The following is a 23,618-nucleotide window of genomic DNA, read 5'->3' on the forward strand; positions in this document are numbered from 1 at the left end:
AAAACATGGCATAACTTGAAAGCTGATAGGCGTTCAAGCACAAAGAAGCTATACAGGAAATTAACATCAACAGCAGTGCCCTATTTAAAGTTGTAAAGTTTGAAAAGTTTCTTTTGGAACCAGCTAATGTATGGGATTTACATATATGGGAAGCGAGGTGATAAGAATGGCGTCACCTCTAGGTCGTGCCCCCCCCCCCCCCTTCCTGTATCGAAATGATATGGCGCGCCCCTGATTCTCTATGCCTATTAATTCATCAAAGGACTATCTTCAATAATGGACTTGATTGAGGCTAAAAATGGACAGGTTGCGTTGTGGCGTGCGCCTGTAATCCAAGCTGTGGGGAAGTTACAAATTGATGCAGAGGTTCGAGGTTCGAGCCCTGGTCACGTCTTTCGGATGGTGACGTTAAAGGTCGGTCCAGACGTAAATAATCATATCTGATTGATACACGTCTGACAAAACTCAAATACACACACACACACACACACGCGTTGCGTTGATCGCGCGCAAATCATCACGCATTTTCAAGTACGGTACACGTTTGTCTCTCATGCAAAATACCGGTCCAGCGCGCGCGCGTGTTGTATATGGAATTGCATTGCGACACCGTGGAGACTTTTTTGATCTGGTACCGGACTGTAAAATCTGAAATATTACGGCTAAACATTCATTTTACATTAATTAATTTATAGGGGCAGTCTCATTCGTGCCATATGTGTTCATTGTACTTTGATTGAATTGTTGATACAAAGGAGAACGGAGAGAAAATGAGCGTAGATGCCTACGGACCCAGCTCGCAGAGCTTGCTCACGTTTTTGGATGCGGAAGAACATGACCTGCTGGGAGCCGACACGCAAGGCACAGACTTTGACTACAATGTGGGGGACTTTACATTACCTTCACAGACACAAGCTTCTCAAAGCCAAGCATCCCAGTTGGATTTGGCTTCACAATCTCAGAGTCAGGTAATATCACAAGCCACCAACAAAGTTGTCATTGCATTGTTTTGTCATTATTCATGGCCTGGCATCGGGATGTTGATTGCTTGACTAGCCTGGAGGCGTTCTGGGCCAGGGTAAAAATCATAGTATGGTTGGAACTACCCCTTATCGACCACCTAATCTTCTAAGCATTGTATCTGCGAAAATATTGATCAATTTTACCCTGTTTTCATCTCATTTGTGTAGAAAATTGAGCAGATCAGATTCCCATGTTTCTCACGGCGACTCCGATTCAATCAGCGTATATATCGACGAACAACGAATGCGACGATTTTACATTTGCTCATTTGCACCCATCTTTTGAAACCGACCACCCGCGATACACTAAGTTTACGGCCTATTCTTGTCGCTGTGGCGAAGTATTTTGACTCTTCCAGATCAGTTCTGTGATGTCAACATGCTAAATGATCGTCTCCCTACTTCCATAGCGAGCTCCGGCACATGATTCGACGATTGATGACGGATACTTGTTCTAAAGCCGTTTCCTATCGGATTTCTTGGTTTTTCTGCGGATTTTGGGTCTGGTCAATACAATTTTGATTAATTCTACTAAATATTTACTTTTTGTTGCTTCTTTTTTTTCTCGTACATCGTAAAATCGATTCTTACCGTTTCTATGGACACTGCGCCTACTCTCCTGCGCGTATCGTTTGTAATACGCAATAATTTTAACGCGCGCAAGGTGGTCGGTTTCAAAAGAGGTGGTCGATATGTAGTAGTCTCACCATACTATTCGTACCTTTATCCCCTAACGCCTGGTGCTTGGTCGGGAATAGACAGGAATAACCGTCGTTTCTGGGGATTTATTCAACAATTTCTGACATTTTACTGTAATCCCCATTTACCGACGGCAATGTGTCAGTACGAGCCTTCATGTGTAATCTGGTCCGACAATTCGGCGGACGGGATTTGTCCAGATTTTTTACTTCTTTTAGATTCTAAATGACATTATATTATCTTGGACGAAGGTCCACTAATTTCGTTAGACTCTAATCATTCTATTGATACTATATACATTATTTATTATTTCGAAAATATACGTTACCGATGAGTTATTCCCCGGGTTATTCCTTATTTTTTTACTTTCTGCCGGAGAGGAAAATATGGCAGCCGTCAACGAGTTGTGCTTGTATCAAGGCTTTCCGATTAAATTTTCGATATCTTGGCCAATCAATGCGAGCGACAAGTTCCGAATGCACGCACATCAATATGTCCAAGCGCAAAGCAGCGGCACAAATCGCGATAGGTAGCGACTGGTAAATACGTCTGTAATGATGATGACGTCATCCAAGATGGCAACTTACGTTAACCAACGAAAGGATCGAAGATGACGATGTTTCGATCATCATTTCAAGAGAATTAGCGGTAACTGAGGTCTAAGGTACGATATTTCTGAATTTTAAACATTTTTTCGTAAATATGGACGTGATTTATTTTTCATAATATGACATTTTATGTACAAAAAAACGATCGGAAAATCGGGTTTCCGCTGTTAAATCTAACGTTACTGCTAAAATACGTTGTCTGTACGTACGGGCCTCCAAGCTTTTCAGTCTATGTATTGGTGAGTGAGCCAACGCAGTTCAGCGGAACAACCAAAATACAGAGACTGAAGCTTTTGGTCTAGGTCGGGAAGGAAAATGCAACTATACAAATGCACCAAACAGCGCCTTAAAAATATAATTTGAATCTGACATTAACACTTATGTACATCATGTAGTACATGGGTAAAAATATCTGTTAGCAACGTTTGGTTATATTGAAATTTAATAAATAGGAAAAAAATCGCAGAAATGGGATGAAGAAATAAAAGTAGAAGAGAGTTTTCTCACATTTGTTGTCTTCGCCATCTTGGATCCATTGTTAATGCAACCTAGTTACGTGACGCTTATAGAGGTCGGCAAAATCAAGTGCTAAAATGTCCCGCTTCAACCACTGAACTAGGGGGGTGTTTCATCAATATTGTCGCGCGACAACTACATGTATCAGCGCTGATAGTTGGCAGCAACACACGACCTGCTTGTGAATGTTTTCGATACGGCCGATCAACCGCACCCCGCCGGCACGGCCGGAAAGGACCGGGGCGAGAGGTAGGATCGAGTACTGCGATGGAGTGAAGAGCAGTCACTATGTGTGCATTGTCGTGATTGTAGTGAAGTGAGAGATTGTGTTTTGGGGGCAATTTAATATTTGTATTTTGTTGAGATTTTGGAGTAATACTAATTTATGTTGCTGTTCTGTGTATTCTGAGGAAAAGTATGTTTTCCATGATTTTCCTTTTGAAATGCCACTCTCCGTTTCCAAAGGCCATTTCTGTGAATTCCGTCCATTTTTTGTGTTCGCGGAAAATCACTGTCCCTAGGTGTCTGAACACTTATGAATTTTGAAGCCTTTATTTTGACTTTGGATTCCACAAAAAATAGGAATTCATTCAGTAGATTGTAGACCTACATCTTCTTCAGTTTTGACCTCTATGATATTTCTTACTGTAACAGGTACCGTAAATACTAAAAATTGATGGAACTTTTCTCGTTAACTTTTTTAAAAAATGGCTGTTCAAAATCGATTTTCCAGACACACAAGCGGTTACGGTTCATGTATACAAAAATGAATTACACACATACATACACAAATAATTTAGCGCCCAACAAAGTTAGTGACAGCACAAGTTCTTGCAGGAATCCCACAAGCATCCTTTTTATCTAGTATCATTTACAGACAAATTGATGAGGATTGCTGGGAAGCTTTTCTGAAAGATGGATAGCATCTCTGAGTGAATCCAATATGATATTAAAGGCACTACATCTTTCACTACATCTTTTCCAGCATTTCCCATTGATTTGATGATTAATAATTATCCAGGACTTGGAAATAAGAATTCAAAGGAGCAAGGTCATTTTTGTCTCGCCTGCATAGCAGAGTGAGAATATACATGCACATGTAGGCGCTTCTTTTTCTGACAGTGGCATCACCAACATTGAAAGCTTTACCAAGGTTAAGTTTTTTTTTATTATCTTAATTTAGGAAGAAAATGGACGTACATAGTTTATGAAACTTGGACAAAAGGGTAGAATGAATGAAGTATCACTGATTGCATGAGTTTCAGGCTACATGTACATGTACATACATAATTTAGACATACATGTAATCATGATCAAAGGTCATTTAGAAGTAGAGCTATGAACTTAAATCATGTTTATTTACCAATATTTACTTTGTTAATGTTGTTAATGGAAAAAACAAGTTTCTCAAATGTCTTCATAACTTTGAAAGAATCACTGTACATGTATAAGGCCAATTTCATGAAACTTGGACATAAATGTATGGTTCGCAGGTCACTTGATGAAGGGTAAAGTTCACGTAGGGTCGATGAACCTTGGCCATGTTGTGCTATCAATATCAATATCATTAACATTTTATAGGCTTTTGCGATCCTTCAATGGAAAAGTAGCTTATACATGTACAAGTAATTGTAATGTTTGCATGCGTCATTTGATCACCTTTTTATATTTTTTTGTTACAATGTACATGTGTAGGTGGATGCTAGTCAAACCAATGGGATAGACGAGTCTGTGACTGCTGTAGGACAACAGGTCAAAGAATTGACCTTTGAGGAAGACGAAGAAGATGCAACTGTGCTCTCCAAAGATTTACCCAACCATGCCTGCAAGTAAGTATTCAAACAAAGTCCTTATTAATATGTACACATCATTGAAGGAATTTGAAGCAATTCCACTGTTAGTACTGTAACTTCACAATGTCTGCAAAATGTTATGACTTGGTCTGCTTCAAGTGTTTACACTGTTGGACATAGTGGTGATTTACAATTATTTGATTGAATGATTGTATCACTTGTGTCCAGATTCCATTCAAAGATGAAATTGTTTTCAAAGAAGAAAATTCAGAGGCTTCAGGGATTATCTGACAATTTGAAAGCTCCCTCTGTCAAAACTGAAGGAAGTATAAGTTCTGAAAATATAAACCACCCTTAAGGGTTTGCAGTTGCACTTTTATTAGGAACTTGGGCATAGATAAAATTTCACTGGTTTTGCTTTGTTTCATCAGGTACTGTGGCATTCATGACCCTGCTGCTGTTGTTCTCTGCAATGGAACCAAGAAATGGTTTTGCAATGGACGAGGGAACACCTCTGGCAGGTAAGTTCAACAAAACTTTATAGCCTCTAGTTTAATTCCCCCAGATTATTTTGATTTGTATTTCACAAAGGAAAGTACCATGTAGGGATTTAGTTTTCTTGCAATTTACATGTACCGGTACATTCTTTCTTCCCAGTATGAATAATTTCCTTTCTGTGTTCACATGTACCTTTATCTTAACCCCTAAAATCACGTTCTACATCTTGTATCTGGTGCAAGTCAACTTTATATCAGATAATCTGATTTGTTGTTTTGTGATACAAAAACTGCCCACTTTTTTGAGGGGGGGGGGGGCTGTTCATAATTGATGTTAACCGTTTCATGTTCTTGGATGCTACATAACATTCTCAGGCATTTTAAATTCCTATCAGCTAATGTTAAAATGTGAATTTGGAGATCAGAATTTGCAATGCTTATGATTTGTACAAATTGTTTAGGGTTAAAAGAAAATTATATTCTCTCCAACTTCATTGAAACACAAGGAAAAATTAGTGCAAGATTACATGTGTACCAGTCATTTGTAAAATATAGATCTATGAAACGATCCCTGGGCTAATTGCTGGCAAGTTTTGGTTTGCAACCTCTCTCTTTTTTTTTTTACAAACTGAATCATGGATTCTTTTCTTGTCTGTCCCATTTTATTTTATCTAGCCATATCATTAACCATCTTGTGAGAGCCAAGTGCAAGGAGGTGACCCTCCATAAGGACAGTCCCCTTGGGGAAACCGTTCTGGAATGCTACAACTGCGGATGCCGCAATGTCTTCTTGCTAGGGTTCATCCCAGCCAAGGCCGACTCTGTGGTCGTTCTGCTATGCCGTCAACCTTGTGCCACTCAAAGCAACTTGAAGGATATGAATTGGTACGAATGGCCATAAAGAAACCTTTCAAGATATTTCTCATTTTGCATGTACTTTTATATGCATTACCATAGAAGAATCATGAAAGGGTTTTCTGGATAATTTTGAGTAATGTGAAATATTGTTACAAAAACCTGTATTTATTTGTATACTAATCATTTCTCTATATTTTTGCAGGAGAGTTGAATAATATTCAGCTTCTTGTTATGTTAAATTATATTTTCATTTAAATTTATGCTTTCCAGGGGTCACGTTTTTGGTTTTCAATTTTACAGAGAGTTTACGTATAAATTCCCAATCTATTGTTTTATAAATATAATGATAAATCCACAATTTACATGTCTCCATTATTGATTTATGTTGTGTGCTATCTCCACAGGGATCCAAGCCAGTGGCAGCCTCTGATCCAGGACCGCTGCTTCTTAAAGTGGCTAGTCAAGATCCCTACTGAGCAGGAGCAGCTGAGGGCTCGTCAGATCTCTGCCTCTCAGCTTAACCGCCTGGAGGAGCTGTGGAAGGAGAACCCGGAGGCCACCCTGGAGGACCTTGAGAAACCAGGAGTTGATGAGGAGCCTGCCTCTGTCATGCTTAGGTAGTCTAACTGTTCCTTATTTTGTTGTCCAGGGGCCTCGTTTCACAATTCAGCCATTATGGCAGCTACCATGGTAACACGGTTCTGCAGCCAATCACAAAATAGGGTGCCATGCTATTTACAATAATGTCAAAATTACAGTGGCTTGAAGAAGTTATGAAATGGGTCAAAATTGAAATAACATATGCTCTTTAACAGTGGTTTAGCTAATGGTAGCTGATGCAACACAAATCGCAAACCATGGAGTTCAACACATGGCAAACAAAGCATCAGTCTGGGAATGATAGCTAAAATGATTTTCTTCAACATTGGAGCACAAGCGAATATAACACGGTAAACATAGAATGTAATCAGGATTTCAACAGATGTTGCTTCCCACAATATTAGCACAGACTTGCACCATATACTGTGGACACCTCTGCACAGGACACCCTTCCATTATAGGGCAGGTTTCCAAGACAACTGCTACCCCTGAAACCATATCTTAGGACCTTTCATAGGACCTGCAGCCTTGCAAAATATTAGAGCATAGTGGCTTATCTAGTAACTGAAGTTTTGCACAGATTATTATATTTATTCGTGCATATCATTAGAGCATGGTGTAATCTTTTAACGGGAAGCAAATTTTTTAAGTTTTCACACAGATTGTTATACTATGTTCTGTCTTAGGTATGAGGATGCATACATGTATCAGAATATCTTTGGACCTCTTGTCAAGATGGAAGCTGATTATGACAGGAAGCTGAAGGAGACCCAGACCCAAGAAGGGGTCACTGTTCGTTGGGATATTGGTCTCAACCGCAAAACAAGAGCCACCTTTAACTTCCCAAAGAAAGAAGGTTAGTGAAAAAATTATCTCTGCAATATTTTCATGCTGACAGTTTCCTGTGTAATTTTTTTTTCTTGCTTTAGGGTTCAGAGTATCTGTATTTATGGATATATTTTGTGTACAGTTTTTTGAAGATTTTCCTATTTTTAAAGGTCAACTTCCCTTATTTCTCCCCATCATCTGATGACTGAATATTTCCATATTTTTCCAATTCTCTTAAAGGATTCTTTAAAACTGTTATAAATTAAAATTTTGTTCTGCTTTTCAATGGCACAAAAGCCTTATACAGAGGTTAAAAAAAATATGATGTAGATAGACTTTCAAACTTGACAATACTTGAAACATTACCGAACTGAGGGCTTATCCATGCAGGTTATATTATTTCGTAGAACAGCAGTAATCAGAGTGAAGATTCTGGTACTTGTAGGTGGAGTCCATAAATGTATTAACCTGTACAGAATTAAAGCTCGTAGATTGTGATATTTGATAGAACAAGTGTCTATTTTCAGTAGGTTATGGAATTTGATTCATTGTATATTCTAAAGGCTAAAACAATGCTTTTGGGTTGACGATGTGAAATTGACGTTTGATTTTTCCCTCAGATCTGAAGCTGATGCATGGTGATGAACTGAGGGTCCGCTACACCGACCCAAGAGAGCCCTGGTCTGGTTTAGCTCATGTGGTCAAGACTCCAGACAGTATCCTTGAATTGATATTGCGAACAAAGTATGGCCTTTGAGTGAATTAAAGCCAAATGCACGTACAGTAGTTGCAGTTAGCAAAGATTTATAAAGAGGGTGTGTTAAAGATCAAGGTGTCTGTTATCATATCATCATGGAAAGTTGTGATTTAGTTTATGCAAGGCAACATGAATAGGTTCATGGGGGCATGTGTTATATTACGGCTTGGAGAAAAGGTCTTTCTCATGGGAGAATGGATTGTTTATTTTGCTAATTACTAAAATACTAACATATTTGGCATAATCAACAAACATAGAAAAAAAATTATTCCAAGCAATTGCTTGAGAGTCACTTGAATATCAAGGAAAGGAACACTATTAACTAAATAGATATAACTCAAATATCTTTCTGTCGAATACATGTGACTTTAAAGTAAACGTCTAATGGTGAATGATTATTACTAAGCAATTCTTTTATTCTGGAATAATTTTGGGCATAATATTTAGTAATACAAACACTCATGGGTACTTTGTTGCATTCTTTAAGAATTTGTATTCTATTATTATCACATGAAATATTTTGTGTGAGTTGTTGTCATAGTACTCCATATTACCTTTCATATTTGGGCAGGGGGAAATGATGTGCTCATTGCATATTTTCCATTTAATAAATATGCTAAAAATATTTCTTAAATGACACAAGACATTGAAACATGTTCTGAAACACATGATAAAATTTTGATCCGTGTAAATATGTGCCGTACACAGTTAGTTTGTGGCCAAAATTTGCTCCATGTAATCCTTTAACAACAACTTAACAGACTACAGCGATGAGATCTGTGTGGAATTGAAAAGCAGTAGTAACATCCCTGTCAAGTTCACCACCAACTTTGCTGTTGACTTTGTCTGGAAGTCAACATCATTTGACAGGTGAGTTTATTATATTTTAGACCATGTCTGACTCTGACTTTTTTGTTCAATCCAGATAACCTTCAATAGGCCAGGGCGAACATCCAGGCATTTTAATCTCGAGCCCTATCAACTGACTGACCGATGAAAACAATGCACTAGCGGCCTGTACAGCAGCGCGGCATTTTGGCATGCTTAAATTGCATAATACACAACCATCGCATTTGTACTGAACGCCATGATAATCGAGTTAACCCATTTTGTTGTCTGGAAGTTTACAAATCTTTCATAATTTTTCAGTGTTGTTTCTTAGCTTCTTTCATCGTTTCTTGTACTTTGTTTTCATTGCACTAAGGTCAGTGCTGTCGTCGTTAAGCGGATGTGACATCACTCCGCCTATATTTCATTGTGTTTCACTCCACCCAATTGAAATAAATTTGTGTCGTAAATGGCAGGAATACATGTACATTCCTTGAAATGCAGAAGCATGTAACATCCTCTGCCAAGTGAAGTTGATTACGTGTATGCTGCAGTATTGTATAGTGCCTTAAAAACTTCTGATAATGTATTTGATAAGTGCTGTAGAAGCAAGTTTGATTATAATTAAATGTTGATATGCTTTATAATTGATAAGATTAAGTATTACCCCTTGAATAATGATGAGCTCGTTCCTTAAGGAAAGTGAGTTTAATCTTTTTTGGCTTCTCACAGAATGCAGAATGCCCTGAAGACTCTAGCAGTGGATGACACCGCCGTGTCGAGCTATCTGTATCATCGTCTCTTGGGACATGATGTTGAGAACCTCGTTCTCAAGTGTAACCTACCTAAGCGGTTCTCGGCCCAGGGACTACCGGAGCTCAATCATTCCCAGGTGTCAGCCGTACGCACCGTGCTCACACGCCCACTAAGTCTCATTCAGGTAAGTTGGTTTATTGCCCAAATCAACATGTAGATTTCTCTAGTGCATGTATTGTAGTATTAAAACGCTCGTCCTTGCTAATCAGCTATGTGGAAAGACCATAGACTTAGCCTGAACCAGGTCAGGGTGTATAGGGAGATCATATGGTTGGGGAGGGGCCCTCCAGGGGTCCGTTTCATCAAGATTTTTGTCTGACAAGATGTCAGATCTGACATCTTTCCTTGATTCTGATTGGCTGAGAGGCACTGATACTATAGTAACTGTCGGATAAAATGGGACTTGTCGGATAAAACGTCTGACAAGTCCTTTCTTGAAACGCTCCCCTGGTTAAACCTCTTTTGTGAATTCGGCCAATGTGTTTAAAATCAACTGGACTAGAACTGAGAAACCCTCAACTTATTTGTATCCTTTATTTTAGTTTCAACCTGTAACAATATTTCTTGTCTTTTTCTTTCAGGGACCACCTGGTACTGGCAAGACTGTGACCTCTGCTTCTATTGTCTATCATCTGGCCAAGCAGGGAACTGGGTAAGGATATGCATTCATCATTCAGTAAAGATGAAAACAAGATTAACATTTATTGTCCTATAGTCTTATACAATTGCAGTAAAACTTGATACCTTCTTTAGCATGCCCATAGATAGTTAATCATATATCAACTGAATGTTATCATTCTGTGGAGCTGAATAATCTGTAGGTGATCATTTCATTTTCAGTTTTATTTCTTTGTGACTTTAGAAATTTTTAATCATATCACATCCAGTCTTATGTTGGTTTAAAGTGAAAATGTATTAAGCTTTAATAAAAATAAATGTTATTGTATCTGTCATTCTACAGCTGACAGAACTGTAGTGAATAAGTAACCTAATGTGTATAAATCCAACGCATGCTGCTTTATGATTTAAAGTGTCAAGGAGAATTGTTTGACAAGGTAAAACATGGAATGTAAATTATGATATCATTAGTACTATTAACTTATTTTGCAGCTTACTATTACCCAAAGCTAAGATTGTTGCTGAACTAATTTCATGTATTTTGGACTTGAAATTATGACACAAAGCTTTAAATTTGTTTTTATTTTGCTGTTATTTTCAGGCAAGTACTGGTGTGTGCTCCTAGTAACATCGCGGTGGATCAGCTGACTGAGAAGATTCATAAGACTGGTCTCAAGGTCGTCAGATTGTGTGCCAAGAGCAGGGAGGCCATTGATTCACCCGTCTCTTTCCTCTCCCTCCACAACCAGGTAATTATATGAAGGGGTTCTCGCACATCTCCCCCTGAGAGACTGGAAATTCATCCTAACCCCTTATCTGGGCACCGTCTCAGCACTAACATATTTTGTATTATCTGACTGTTCCATAGTAACAGTCAGACTCCTGTGGTATCAGTTATTCAGAACCATAGAAAGTTGTCAAATAAGGGGAGTTAGTGTTTAATAAAGATTTTTGTCGGTGATTTTCACTGACAAATGTTTTGAGCTACTTCTAGAAATCCTTGCATCTGATTAGCTGAGAGTAAATGAGTCAATGAAATCAATGACAAACCTATTCATGAAATGCTCCCCTGACAACTTGTCAGTTGACAAGTGTTTGTGAAATGCCTCCCTGATCTCACTAAAGAAAGTTAACCTTGGCAATGATTTCATGAAGGTTTTCAACAATTTACCATTTACAAACAAGTAGCATTATAACAGCCAGTGATTGTCCATCAATCAAATCCCAAGGATTTCACTGAAACTGTCTGTGGATATCAACCTACATGAGACTAACATGCATTGAAAGTTAACCACCTATAATTGCCATGGAGAACTTGATTTGATTTTGCTGTTCTGTTGGCGTTGGTAGTTACCTTTGAGTTACCAGGGGCCCATTGCAGAAAGAGTTAAGTTTAAACGCAGTCAAAAATTCAATTGCAAAGTCCCAAATGCGCTGTTGATTGGTTGAAAATCAAGTTACGCGTTATTTTTAGAGTTGCGATCGTCTCTGTCTGTAACAGGCCCCAGTTGTATAATCTTATGCATTCTGGCAAGATATTCTTGATATTTGTAATGTAGCCTCATTACCAAGCAAATGCTTCAATGTCAGTAGCTTACAACAGCTAAATTGATAACAATGACACTGAGAAGCAGACTGTAACCCATGGAGTAGCTTTGACCATTCATTGAGATGAACTCTTAATGTTGGATTGGTGTTGATCATCAGGTTCGTAACATGGAGGGAGCAGAAGAGATGCAGAAGCTCCAAGCTCTGAAGGATGAGATGGGAGAACTGTCAAGCAATGATGAGAAGAGGTACCGCACTCTCAAGAGAAACTGTGAGCGAGAGCTACTACAGGTATGCATTACTCTTTCACAAAATTTGCATCGAACCTTCATGAATTTGCAATCACTAACAGATACGAGAAATCTTAACATATTTGATCTTAGCTGATGAAATGGAAACATTTCAGTAGTGTATAGCAGAAGATTATAACTTGTTCTCTCTCTCTCTTGCTGTTTTCATTATTCTTACATTCTTTTTTCTTTCTATTTCTTTCTTCCCTTTTTCATTCTTTCTGTCTTTCAATTTTCTTTCTATCTTGTATATCTCTCTTTATTCTCTTTGTGGACTCTTTCCTTCTTTCTTTATTATTGATTAATTATATTATTTATATTTGCAATTATTCCCCCTTTAGTCATTCTTCTCTTGTTTCTTTGTTCATCGGTCCATCTTTCTCTCTCCCTAGAATGCCGATGTGATCTGCTGCACCTGTGTTGGAGCTGGTGACCCACGCTTTGCTCGTTTTAGATTCCGTGCTGTATTGATTGATGAGAGCACTCAGTCTACTGAGCCAGAGTGCCTCATCCCTGCTGTTCTTGGATCTAGACAGGTACTTATTTCATCTTCGTTTTCATCTGTTTAAGTGAAATTTTACTCGCAAAGTGGCTGGCAGTGTAAGATTCTTGAGTAATGGTGCAGGTACATGAATTATGGAGAGTCATTTACACACTGATGACATGTGAATAAAGAAATGAGAGCAATATAACTCACCTTGGTAGCTTTAATAGAAAACAGGGATGTATTGAGTTAGCTTCACTAAATCAGTCTCACACAGTTGGTTTGTATAACTGGCAGTATACATAAACAATATCGGCTGCAATGCAGCATCAATGGATATTGTAAGATTGAGTTCATGCTTTCAATTCCAATACAGAGAATTTTTATTTGATCCAGCATGTCGAAAGAATTGTGATACCTGTGTTTGATAGCATGAATTCTAATTACCATTTCTTATAGCTTGTTCTAGTCGGTGATCATTGCCAGCTTGGTCCCGTTGTCATGTGCAAGAAGGCAGCTAATGCAGGCCTGTGCCAATCTCTCTTTGAACGTCTCGTCGTCCTTGGAATCCGACCAATCCGACTTCAGGTCCAGTACCGCATGCACCCGTCCCTCAGTGCATTCCCATCAAACATCTTCTATGAGGGGTCCCTACAGAATGGAGTTACAGCAGGTATTAGTCAGAGTTGACAGAAATCACATTCAATTCATTAGTTCTTTTTGTTAACAAATCCCAAAAATGAACTTTAAGAAATGCCAGCAATGTATTAGCTTCACTGTTCCCAATATCTGGAAAAGTCTCTCTATCAATATCTGTTCGTGCTCATTACAAATATTCAAAATTAAGCTGAAGACAGATCCGTTTTTGTCTCACCTGCGAAGCAAAGTGAGACTATAGGCGCCGCTTTTCCGACGGCGGCGGCGACGGCGGCGGCGGCGGCGTCAACATCAAATCTTAACCTGAGGTTAAGTTTTTGAAATGACATCATAACTTAGAAAGTATATGGACCTAGTTCATGAAACTTGGCCATAAGGTTAATCAAGTATTACTGAACATCCTATTAGAGTTTCATTTCACATGACCAAGGTCAAAGGTCATTTAGGGTCAATGAACTTAGACCATGTTGGAGGAATCAACATCGAAATCTTAACCTGTGGTTAAGTTTTTGAAATGTCATCATAACTTAGAAAATATATGGACCTAGTTCATGAAACTTGGACATAAGGTTAATCAAGTATCACTGAACATCCTGCATGAGTTTCACGTCACATGACCAAGGTCAAAGGTCATTTAGGGTCAATGAACTTTGGCCGAATTGGGGATATCTGTTGAATTCCCATCATAACTTTGAAAGTTTATGGATCTGATTCATGAAACTTGGACATAATAGTAATCAAGCATCACTGAAAATTTTGTGCAAGTTTCAGGTCTCATGATTAAGGTCAAAGGTCATTAGGGTCAATGAACTTTGGCCGAATCGGGGGTATCTGTTGAATTACCATCATAACTTTGGAAGTTTATTGGGTTAGTTCATTAAACTTGGACATTAGAGTAATCAAGTATCACTGAACATCCTGTGCACGTTTCAGGTCACATGACCAAGGTCAAAGGTCAATGAACTTTGGCCGAATTGGGTGTATCTGTTGAATTACCATCATAACTTTGAAAGTTTATGGATCTGATTCATGAAACTTGTACATAAGAGTAATCAAGTATCACTGAATATCCTGTTTGAGTTTCAGGTCACATGATCATGGTCAAAGGTCATGTAAGGTCAATGAACTTTGGCCATGTTGGGGTTTTTTGGTGAATAACCATCATATCTCTGTAAGTTTATTGGTCTAGTTCATAAAAAGTGGACATAAGAGTAACCATGTATCACTGAACATCTTGTGCGAGTTAGAGTAGTATTCAAAGTCAGCACTGCTGCTATATTGAACCGCGTGATGCAGGTGAGACGGCCAGAGGCATTCCACTTGTCTCAGTAATATCCCCTTTATATTTTTGTAAGCATTTGGAGAGCAGAATTTACTTTTTATGTCATTGTAAAGTGCTTTGGGCATGTTAATGGTAAGGTGCTATATTATACAGATATTGCCAACCTAGAGTTTGAATGTAACATTTCCTCTCCCCGATGGAGTTATATTTTTCCCAAGGGATTATATTTTGCCCGAAGCGTGCAGCGCTGAGGGAAAATATTCTCCTGAGGGAAAAATATAGCTTCGGAGGGGAGTTGAAATGTTATTTATTTAAACGATAGACCAAGCAATATCTGTTTTATTATATAGTCTATGTGGATTCGCCATCAAAGATTGCATTCATCATCTGGCTCCAACCCGAACGAAATTCTTGCTACAGCTCTGATCCATCTACGTCATAATAGAAAATATTTTGAAAATACATAAAGCGCGTTCGTGCAATCGATGCGTAAACACTAGCGCGTACATCAAACTACAGTAAGCAGCGAGTGACGTCACCTTAGTGAATATAACGCTGCAATTGACAATACAATGCAGTTATATTCCCTGAGGTGACGTCAAAACCTAGAATATAACAAATGCGATCCTCGCAGCTATGGTCACGTGATGGCGTATTGACCTATCACTGATTCGAATCTGCATTACCTATGTAATATAAATATTTAGTGTATGAATGTATAACACATTTGCTGTCAATCATATCATTCTATTGGTATTGCAGTGGCCCATATTTTGATAAATAGAAGTAAAATACTGTCTAAGGCAATCTTCCCCTAAGAAACACAGACCTATTCTGAAAAAATATTTTTTTCTGAAATCTATCATTTTTCATTGTCATATTGATTAGAAGTGAGGTTTGAAGTCATGTTTGACTCCACTGGTTCATAGCCACACATTTGCGTACTTTGTTGAGCCTGCTGACACATTAGGTGGTTTCAGACCGCCTCGAAGTTCGCCAGTTCCAGGTATTCTCTGATCGGGAAATTTACCCCGATCAGAAAATACCAGGTATTTTGGTAATGTGAAAGCAAACTACGCGTAATTTCCCCGAAAGAAAATACCCGCTAAATAGTAGGTACTTGGCGAAATTACAAGAAATTTCGTGGGGATTTTTCCAAGGTCGCAGGTATTTTGGCGATGTGAAAGCAAATTACGGGAACTTTTAGCCCAGCGTGTCGTTGGGCGCGGCGGCGTGGGTGGCTGCTGGGCTAGTGATTTTGAATCTCGCGCCTTGCCTGCTTATCAGACCATACTGCGCGTGCTCGTAACTTCGGGAACTTATCCCGAAGGATGTGTTTCGGGGCGGTGTGAATGCAGGAATAATTAACGGGTATTTTTTAGCCTTAAAAAGTTCTCGTAATTTAACGGGGATTCTTGTGATCGAGGCGGTTTGAAACCACCTATTTGTATTTTTTAAATTCCCTGTGCGATAGAGGATCCACATATATGTGCAGGCTGTCTCTTGCAGGTTTAAAAATTCACCCATTTTTTGTGTTCGCCTGTTACAGCTGAGAGGATCAACCGTGCAGTGGATTTCCCATTCCCTCAACCTGACAAGCCAATGTTCTTCTATGCTACCACAGGGCAGGAAGAGATTGCCAGTTCTGGTACCTCCTACCTCAACAGGTAAATTTGATTATTCCATATCAGTTCAAGTCATATTCACAATCCTGGCTTTAAATGTAAATGTTGATTCTGTATCAGTTTCAATCACAAGACATTCTCTGAATTCTGGTTTCAAGGATGAATTTGTTGAACCCATATTGTTTGAATCACAGTACATTCTCTTAGTTGTGATTTAAAGGACATATGCAGATAATATTTATTTCAAATTCTTCCTCTTTTTTATTAAAAACACTGGAATTCACCAAGAATCCTGAGCAATGTACATGATATAATTAATATACAACTTGAGCTACTTATAGAAAATTTTCTTTTTGCTAGTAAAACATTATCTGAAGATGACGGGCATCTCTTTACTTCATTTGTGTAGGACCGAAGCAGCCAATGTTGAGAAGCTGACAACCCGATTCCTGCGTGCTGGTGTCAAGCCAGAACAGATTGGGATTATCACGCCTTACGAGGGCCAGCGTGCGTTTATCGTACAGTACATGCAGTACAGCGGGCCCCTCAATGTCAAGCTTTACCAAGAGGTGGAGATCGCTAGCGTGGATGCCTTCCAGGGACGTGAGAAGGATTACATTATCCTGTCTTGCGTCAGGGCCAATGATCACCAAGGCATCGGATTCCTCAATGATCCCAGACGTCTAAACGTCGCACTAACTCGCGGAAGGTAAGTTTCCTGAAAGCTATTTGAGATTATTAGTTTATGTTAGACAATGCCATTTAACAAGATGGTTAATGAAGTTGGTTCATTTATCCAGTTGTTTTTCTCTCTTATGCAACATCATTATTATTGTAAAGCAAAAATTGTGTTCCATCAATCTGGCTAGATATGAGACACTGCCATGCATATCTGTAATAATAATAATATAGGATATTTATATTGCGCACATATCCACCTTGTTAGGTGCTCAAGGCACTCCTATATTACCCGGCTAAGCTAGGTGTTCATAGCGCACACAGCTTCTTAAGGAATTACTTCCTACCGGTACCCATTTACCTCACCTGGGTCGAGTGCAGCACATCGTGGATCAGTTTCTTGCTGAAGGAAATTACGCCATGGCTGGGATTCGAACCCACGACCCTCTATTTCAAAGTCCGAAGGCTAATCCACTGGGCCACAACGCTCCACAGTACAGTAACACTGTGCAAATCTTTTCATCTTATGATTAGCACATATACCAATGTGTCTGGTATCTCAGCACCTGTTTTGGGTTTATGTATACACTACATTCTTTGCAGTCATACCAAAGTCCAGGGGAACATTTCATGAAAGTCAGATGTTTTATCCGATGTAGTTTTGATTTATCTGAAAGTGACCATAATAGCAGTCAGACACCTTTGCATCTCATCCAATCAAACTAAAGGAAGGCTGTCATATCAGATATCTTGTCAGATGGCATATGTTGATGAAATAAGCTCCCGAACAATTTTTTTCATTTTATGATCTAGGTATGGAGTAATAATTGTTGGTAACCCCAAGGTATTGTCACGTCATCCCCTGTGGAACCATCTCCTAACATACTACAAGGAACAGAAGGTCTTGGTGGAAGGTCCACTCAACAATCTCAAGGAAAGTTTGATCCAGTTCAGCAAACCTCGCAAGCTCATCAACCCTTCCAACCCGGTAAGCCTGTTATTATCGCAAAGCCAAACTCGCGTTGTGAGCATTCAGGGTTTATTTAGAGGAATTCTTATAATAATGGTATATTCCTTTCATCGTGGAGCTGGAGAGCAAAAACTTGCTGAAAACCATTGAGGCTTTAAACTGCCAACACAGTTATCCTCTTTTGCAACCACTATCCAAATAATTTTACCTTGTTGAATGTTATTCTTAAATTAAACGAGTTAGATTTCCCAATCACCTCCACCACACTTATTTAAAAACTTTGATATTGTAATAAATGTTATAATGTCACAATTATTTGTTTCATTATTATTTTCATCGATGTGTAGGGAGGTCGTTATATGAGTATGGCCATGTTTGATGCCAGGGAAGCCCTAGCACCTGGTGGTGTCTTTGACAGGTCCAGGATGTCTAATGGAGGTAAGTTTACAATGCTTTCTCTGGTCTTTTTTTTCTTCACTAGTTTTTGCAATGAATATGTACTACTGTTTTCATTTCCTGAAAATTTTTGTAACCAGTGTCATGTCTGGTCATATTGAATACATTAATTTTCTGGTATCTGGGGAATAAATGTAGAGAAGTCTTTTATATTCTATAACTTGCTCTGCAACAAAATATGTGCCCACCAAACAATCCATATCCAAATCAGTCAGGATTATGGACACTTATGTATCTTACAAAAATTTTATGTATGCCCAAGTTGATGATATTTTATTCAGCACCAGAAAGACTCAAAATTATCGATCATGTAAATGTTTAACTGATGGAACTAAAAACAAACGTGAAGAATGCCATTCTCCATTCTTTCTTAATTTTCATCAGGTCCATCTCACTTCCCAGCCAACCATGGACGTGTCCATGACCAGATGGGTTACATCCAACCAAACCAGTCCCGCATCGCTGCAGCCAACTTCCCCATCCCCGTCAACATGTTCATGCCCCCACCCATCCCACCAGGAGCCCCTGGCTTCTTCAACCAGCCCCCTCCACCCAATGCTCGCGGCCCAGGTCCCAACAGAGGACCCAATTTCTCTGGCAGCCCAGGAGGAGGAGGAGGCCGTAAGAAGGGGCGTGGTTACCAAGGTTCGCAGCATCCGCGTCAGCAGCAGCAGAATAATGCAGCTAGCAATGGACAGGGTAAAGCTAGTGGGAACAGCGGGAGTCAGAACATGTCACAGTACAACCTCTCTCTCAACAGCACCCAGAACAGCCAGGTAACTTGATACTCACCAGAGCGTTATTTCATGAACCATGTCTATTACAACAACTTCCAAACAATGTTTCTCCCAATTTATAAAATCCATGATTTCAGTAGCTAGCTTGAAACTTAAGTGTATATTTGCCTTTATTTGGCCATAGGGGGCAATTATAGTCAAAGTGCTTACTGAGGTTTAAATCTGTGCTTTCTCTTCTAAAAGTGTGTTTATGTCAATGGATGCTAATTTATGCTATTAGACAGAACAAAATGCAATGCCCTGTCATCCAAACTTTTCTTTTGATAAACAATGGCTGAAACCCAGTTTTACCTTGTGCTAGAATTGTATCCCAAAGTCAAAGGGGGGGGGGCTGAGAGTCTGCAAATGCTACCTTGTGATCGATATTTGTCAGCAAGCTTGTATGTATGATTTGAATATTATTGGATCTCTTTGCAGCCTGATGTGTCGCAGTCCTTCTCACAAGGTGTCCTAACCCAGGGCAACATGTCCATGTCTCAGCCCATGAGTCAGCCAGGACTATCTCAACCAGGCTTCTCTCAAATGGGTCTCTCCCAACCAGGGCTATCTCAGCCAGAGCTTTCTCAGGTATGCTTCACTTTTCTCTTTCTCCTTTTCTGCCATTTTATTATAAGATATTGTGTCCCCCCACATTTGCTTATTATTATTATTGATACTGGTGAAGCTGCCCATGTCTAAAATTTTGGAATTGCAAAAAATCTGTTTGATTTTCAAGATGTAAACATCATGTTTGCATATTCTGCAGGGGTGTGAGAGTTCAGAGTTTTATCTGATTTCAGATTTTTAGCTGAATTTCAGCTTATAATTGCAGGCCTGCCAACTTCTCCGGGTTTTCCGGAGTTTCTCCGTTTTTCAGAATTTATAGCGGCCCAAAAGCGGAGAACTCCGTTTTCTTTGTATTTCAGATGATTTTCTTTTTTCTTTGGGAAATGACGCACTTTCCGTCTGCCTACGGCTCTCTTTCTCTCTCTCTCTCTGAGTCCTCTCAATATGTTACATTTACGTACGTACGCACGTGTGTCGGATCGTACCTACTGTATATACCGTGCGTAACGTTAATTAAACGCATGCACTACGCGCGCGTACGTTCAGAGTTCAATGGATAAGAACGCGTGATGGGCCTGTGCTCCGTGTGTGCATATACGAAGCGCAACAAGCCACGGCCAGCGCGCTATTTATCCGACAGCGATCGTGTGTATTGACATTGGACAGTTCGCCCGCGATCGCGAGGATTCATAGCGCGTGTAGTGCGAATGTAACTCTATGCATACGATGCAGCGCAGCGCTTGCGTGCCTCCGCTACTAGCTACTACCGTTCTAATTCTGGAATACCGTGTGGGAAATGGATTGTTTCGCCAGCTGAGGGTTTAGAAACGGTAAAATTTTTAACTTATACATGTATGTTTCCCTGATATTTTTATATGTGCTTTGTGCTTAATTAGCTAAATGCTTTGGATTTTACAAGTCTGCCGTTTCAGTGCCGATTCTTGCAAACTTTTACTTAGACCCCTGCTGTATTTTTTTTAGTCTGTTAAAGGCACACAGAGACTCCCTCCTAATCCTATGCAAAACAATGAAAGCAGTTCTGCTAATTTTTCATAGCAACAGTGACTGAAAGAGTATTTTCCATCGTGGTAAAGAACAAAACTAAGCAGAGAGCAAGCCTGAGCACAAGAACATTAAGTTCTCTGATGGTACATAAATTGGCTATGGAGAGTAGAAAGAAACTGCCATACTTTCTCAAGAGAGGTACTGGTAATACATGGTGCCAAAAAAAGCCACTTATGAAAGGCACCAGAGAAAGGACAATGCATAAAAAGCTCAAGAAGGGCTTCAGAAGGCTTGTTTTTAGGGTGAAATTTCCTAAATGTCCTCCACCCCCGCCGGGGCCTTGCCCCTGGACCCCACAAGGCCAGGGGCCCTAAGGCGGGCCCCTTGACCCCCGCCGTTGGGAGTTCGGCTTTCCGCGCGATTCATGGACTCCTTTTTTCCATTTTCAAATGTTGGCAGGTCTGTATTTGGCTTTCCTCTGTACAAAAAGTTTTTTATATTTCAGACTTTTTCAATACTCTTCAGCTTTTTTTCAGATCTTTTTATTTGTGACCACTCACACCCCTGATTCTGGGTCCAGTAACACAAAGCTTGATAATCATCGTAGAACATGTTTTACATTTGATTGCATTGACTACAATATACAATTCATCATGACACTCAAGCGTACAATTAATCGCTAACCTTTGTGTAACAGAACTTTGGTCTGGAAAGTCTCTGACTTTGGAAAATATTATACTTATAGAAGGTTGACGTCGCATGATGACACAACCATCATTGTCTCATTCTCATTGAAATTAACTTCTTGTGGTGTCTCCCGTTGAAATTCAGTGTTATATTTTTCATGTGTAGCTGTGACTAACAATTTTAACCGGTTCAGCAAAGGGCAATGAAGCGATTAATGTTGTCCTACATCAAATATAGCAAGGGTTTCAACACCAAATATGACCAGGTACCACAAAACATACAAAAGTAGTACGGTATGGTTTCCAGTTAAAGTACTTCATTAGTAGTTTTGACCAGAATGGTCAAATTTCAGGTTTTTGTGTTTTCTTCTTGTGTACTGAAAAAAATGTACCTACCAACCCCAAAAGAAAGGCAGTTTTATGCCCCCACAGACGAAGTCCGGAGGGGGCATTATGCGTTGCTCCTGTCCGTCCGTCTGTCCCTCCCTCCACTTGCTTTCTGCGCAATAAATCGAAAAATATTTAATGGAGATTAAGAAATTTTGGTGTTTAGTAGGTAGATGACAGCAAAATACAGGCTAAGTTCGAATTTGGAGTTTGCAGGTCAAATGTCACAGCTCAATAAATATGCAAGTTGGTTTCCGCTCAATAACTTATAAATATTCAATCGATTTTAAAAAATTAGGTGTGTAGGTAGATAACACCAAAATACAGGCTAAGTTCGGAGTCGGCAGGTCCAAGGTCACAGCTCATTAAATATGTGAGTTGATTTCCATGCAATTACTCAAAAATATTTAACAGATTTTTAAAAATTTGGGTGTGTAGGTAGACGACCCCAAAATACAGAGTCCGTAGGTCAAAGATCAAAGGTCACAACTCATTAAATATGCGAGTTGGTTCAAAGGTCTAAATTATATTGGTTTTTGCACGATTTTAAGTTTAATCATAGTGAATTAATTTCTGATCGCCTTAAGTGGGGGCATATGTGTCCTTTGGACACATCAAATTTCCTCTTTAGTTTCCTTTGGACCCATATAATCTTTGGGGATTATGTTGCAATTTGTTATTTTTCTGGATGTAATCTATCATTGCTGTTAATTAACAACTGTGTAAGCTGTTGTATTTGTTCTTGTACACATAACAAAAACAGGATGTGCTCAATTAGTGTACCAGCTTTAGGGCGATTTAATGACTCTATTAATTAAGCCTTTATATTGATACCTAATTCTTGTTTTGTCATCTTTACACACTTTTTATGAGGTTTTGTGGTTTCTGCACAAAGGCATTTTTTTTCGTCCTTATGCATGTCATTACATTTACATGTATGAACCAAAGTAGGATGAAATAATGAAAATAAGGTTTCTTGAATTTGAACTTCCATTGTGTTTTACAGGAAAGCTTCATGGGCGAGTCTGAGTTCAAGTCTCAGCTGGATGCCGCCCTCTCCCAGGACTCCACCTACCAGGGAGACCGTAACTACATGCAGGGCTTCGGTTATTAGTTCCTAGGGAGAGAGGGGGAATCCCCCCCCCCCCCCGGAGAATAGCGGAGAGAGGTGTATACCATCAAGCTGAGGCAAAGGAATCATCGCTCACCTACCAACATCACCCGTAAGATCGGAGGAGAGTATGAGGCAACCAGGAATCAACATCATTGTCTGTGAAAGACATGCCAACTCTCTACAAATGTGGCAGCGCTGGTGTAATGTAAAAAAAAAATTATTGAAATAAGCAGCGGATAAACAAGAGACGACCGGTAATGAAGCAGCCAGGAAAAAAAAAGATGGAAAGAGAAGGGAAAGAAAGACGAGAAGTGAGATGGATAGAAAAGAAGAAACAATTCTGATCCATTTCTAAGAAAATCATATAGGGCTGCATTCAGTGCATATCAGCACTATAAGAGCAAAAGGAAAGTCGCAATGAATATGAGGGTTCTGTACCTGAACAAAAGTATGCCATAGTATGTCGCAGCTGTCAGCAAGAATTCTGCTCAGGTTGTTGCTTATTAATCCTCCAGTTTCTTCATTGAAAAGGGGACATACCGGTGGACCGGGAGAATTTCTGTAGACATCTACATGGCTTGAACCCGATAGGCAACTTTTGTTCAGGTACCTAAAATACCCACTCTATGAATCATGGGTTTGGTTTGTTATTC

General features: G+C 39.4%; 1 protein-coding gene across 1 annotated transcript; it reads left to right on the top strand.

Annotated features, from left to right (window-relative positions):
• Nucleotides 1-548: 548 nt before the first annotated feature.
• On the top strand, nucleotides 549-22,987 carry LOC121415678 (regulator of nonsense transcripts 1-like). Its single transcript, XM_041608980.1, has 21 exons — nucleotides 549-968; nucleotides 4,541-4,674; nucleotides 5,070-5,159; nucleotides 5,811-6,020; nucleotides 6,398-6,610; nucleotides 7,280-7,449; nucleotides 8,042-8,137; nucleotides 8,940-9,048; nucleotides 9,739-9,946; nucleotides 10,404-10,474; nucleotides 11,042-11,189; nucleotides 12,148-12,279; nucleotides 12,671-12,814; nucleotides 13,222-13,435; nucleotides 16,251-16,368; nucleotides 16,736-17,035; nucleotides 17,818-17,992; nucleotides 18,322-18,412; nucleotides 18,815-19,206; nucleotides 19,645-19,794; nucleotides 22,858-22,987. Exons 1-21 carry the CDS (start codon nucleotides 771-773, stop codon nucleotides 22,963-22,965), a joined length of 3,471 nt encoding a protein of 1,156 aa, XP_041464914.1. The 5' UTR covers nucleotides 549-770; the 3' UTR covers nucleotides 22,966-22,987.
• Nucleotides 22,988-23,618: the final 631 nt, after the last annotated feature.

This window comes from Lytechinus variegatus, chromosome 5 (genome assembly GCF_018143015.1).
Source record: "Lytechinus variegatus isolate NC3 chromosome 5, Lvar_3.0, whole genome shotgun sequence".
Lineage (NCBI taxonomy): Eukaryota > Metazoa > Echinodermata > Echinoidea > Temnopleuroida > Toxopneustidae > Lytechinus > Lytechinus variegatus.

What these genes read in the sequence shown, in the direction of transcription:
- LOC121415678 (XM_041608980.1), top strand. Translation starts at nt 771, where the DNA reads ATGAGCGTAGATGCCTACGGACCCAGCTCGCAGAGCTTGCTCACGTTT. An exon ending in GTCGCACTAACTCGCGGAAG is followed by an intron (nt 17,036 to 17,817) that starts GTAAGTTTCCTG and finishes TTTATGATCTAG; the next exon opens with GTATGGAGTAATAATTGTTG. An exon ending in TCATCAACCCTTCCAACCCG is followed by an intron (nt 17,993 to 18,321) that starts GTAAGCCTGTTA and finishes ATCGATGTGTAG; the next exon opens with GGAGGTCGTTATATGAGTAT.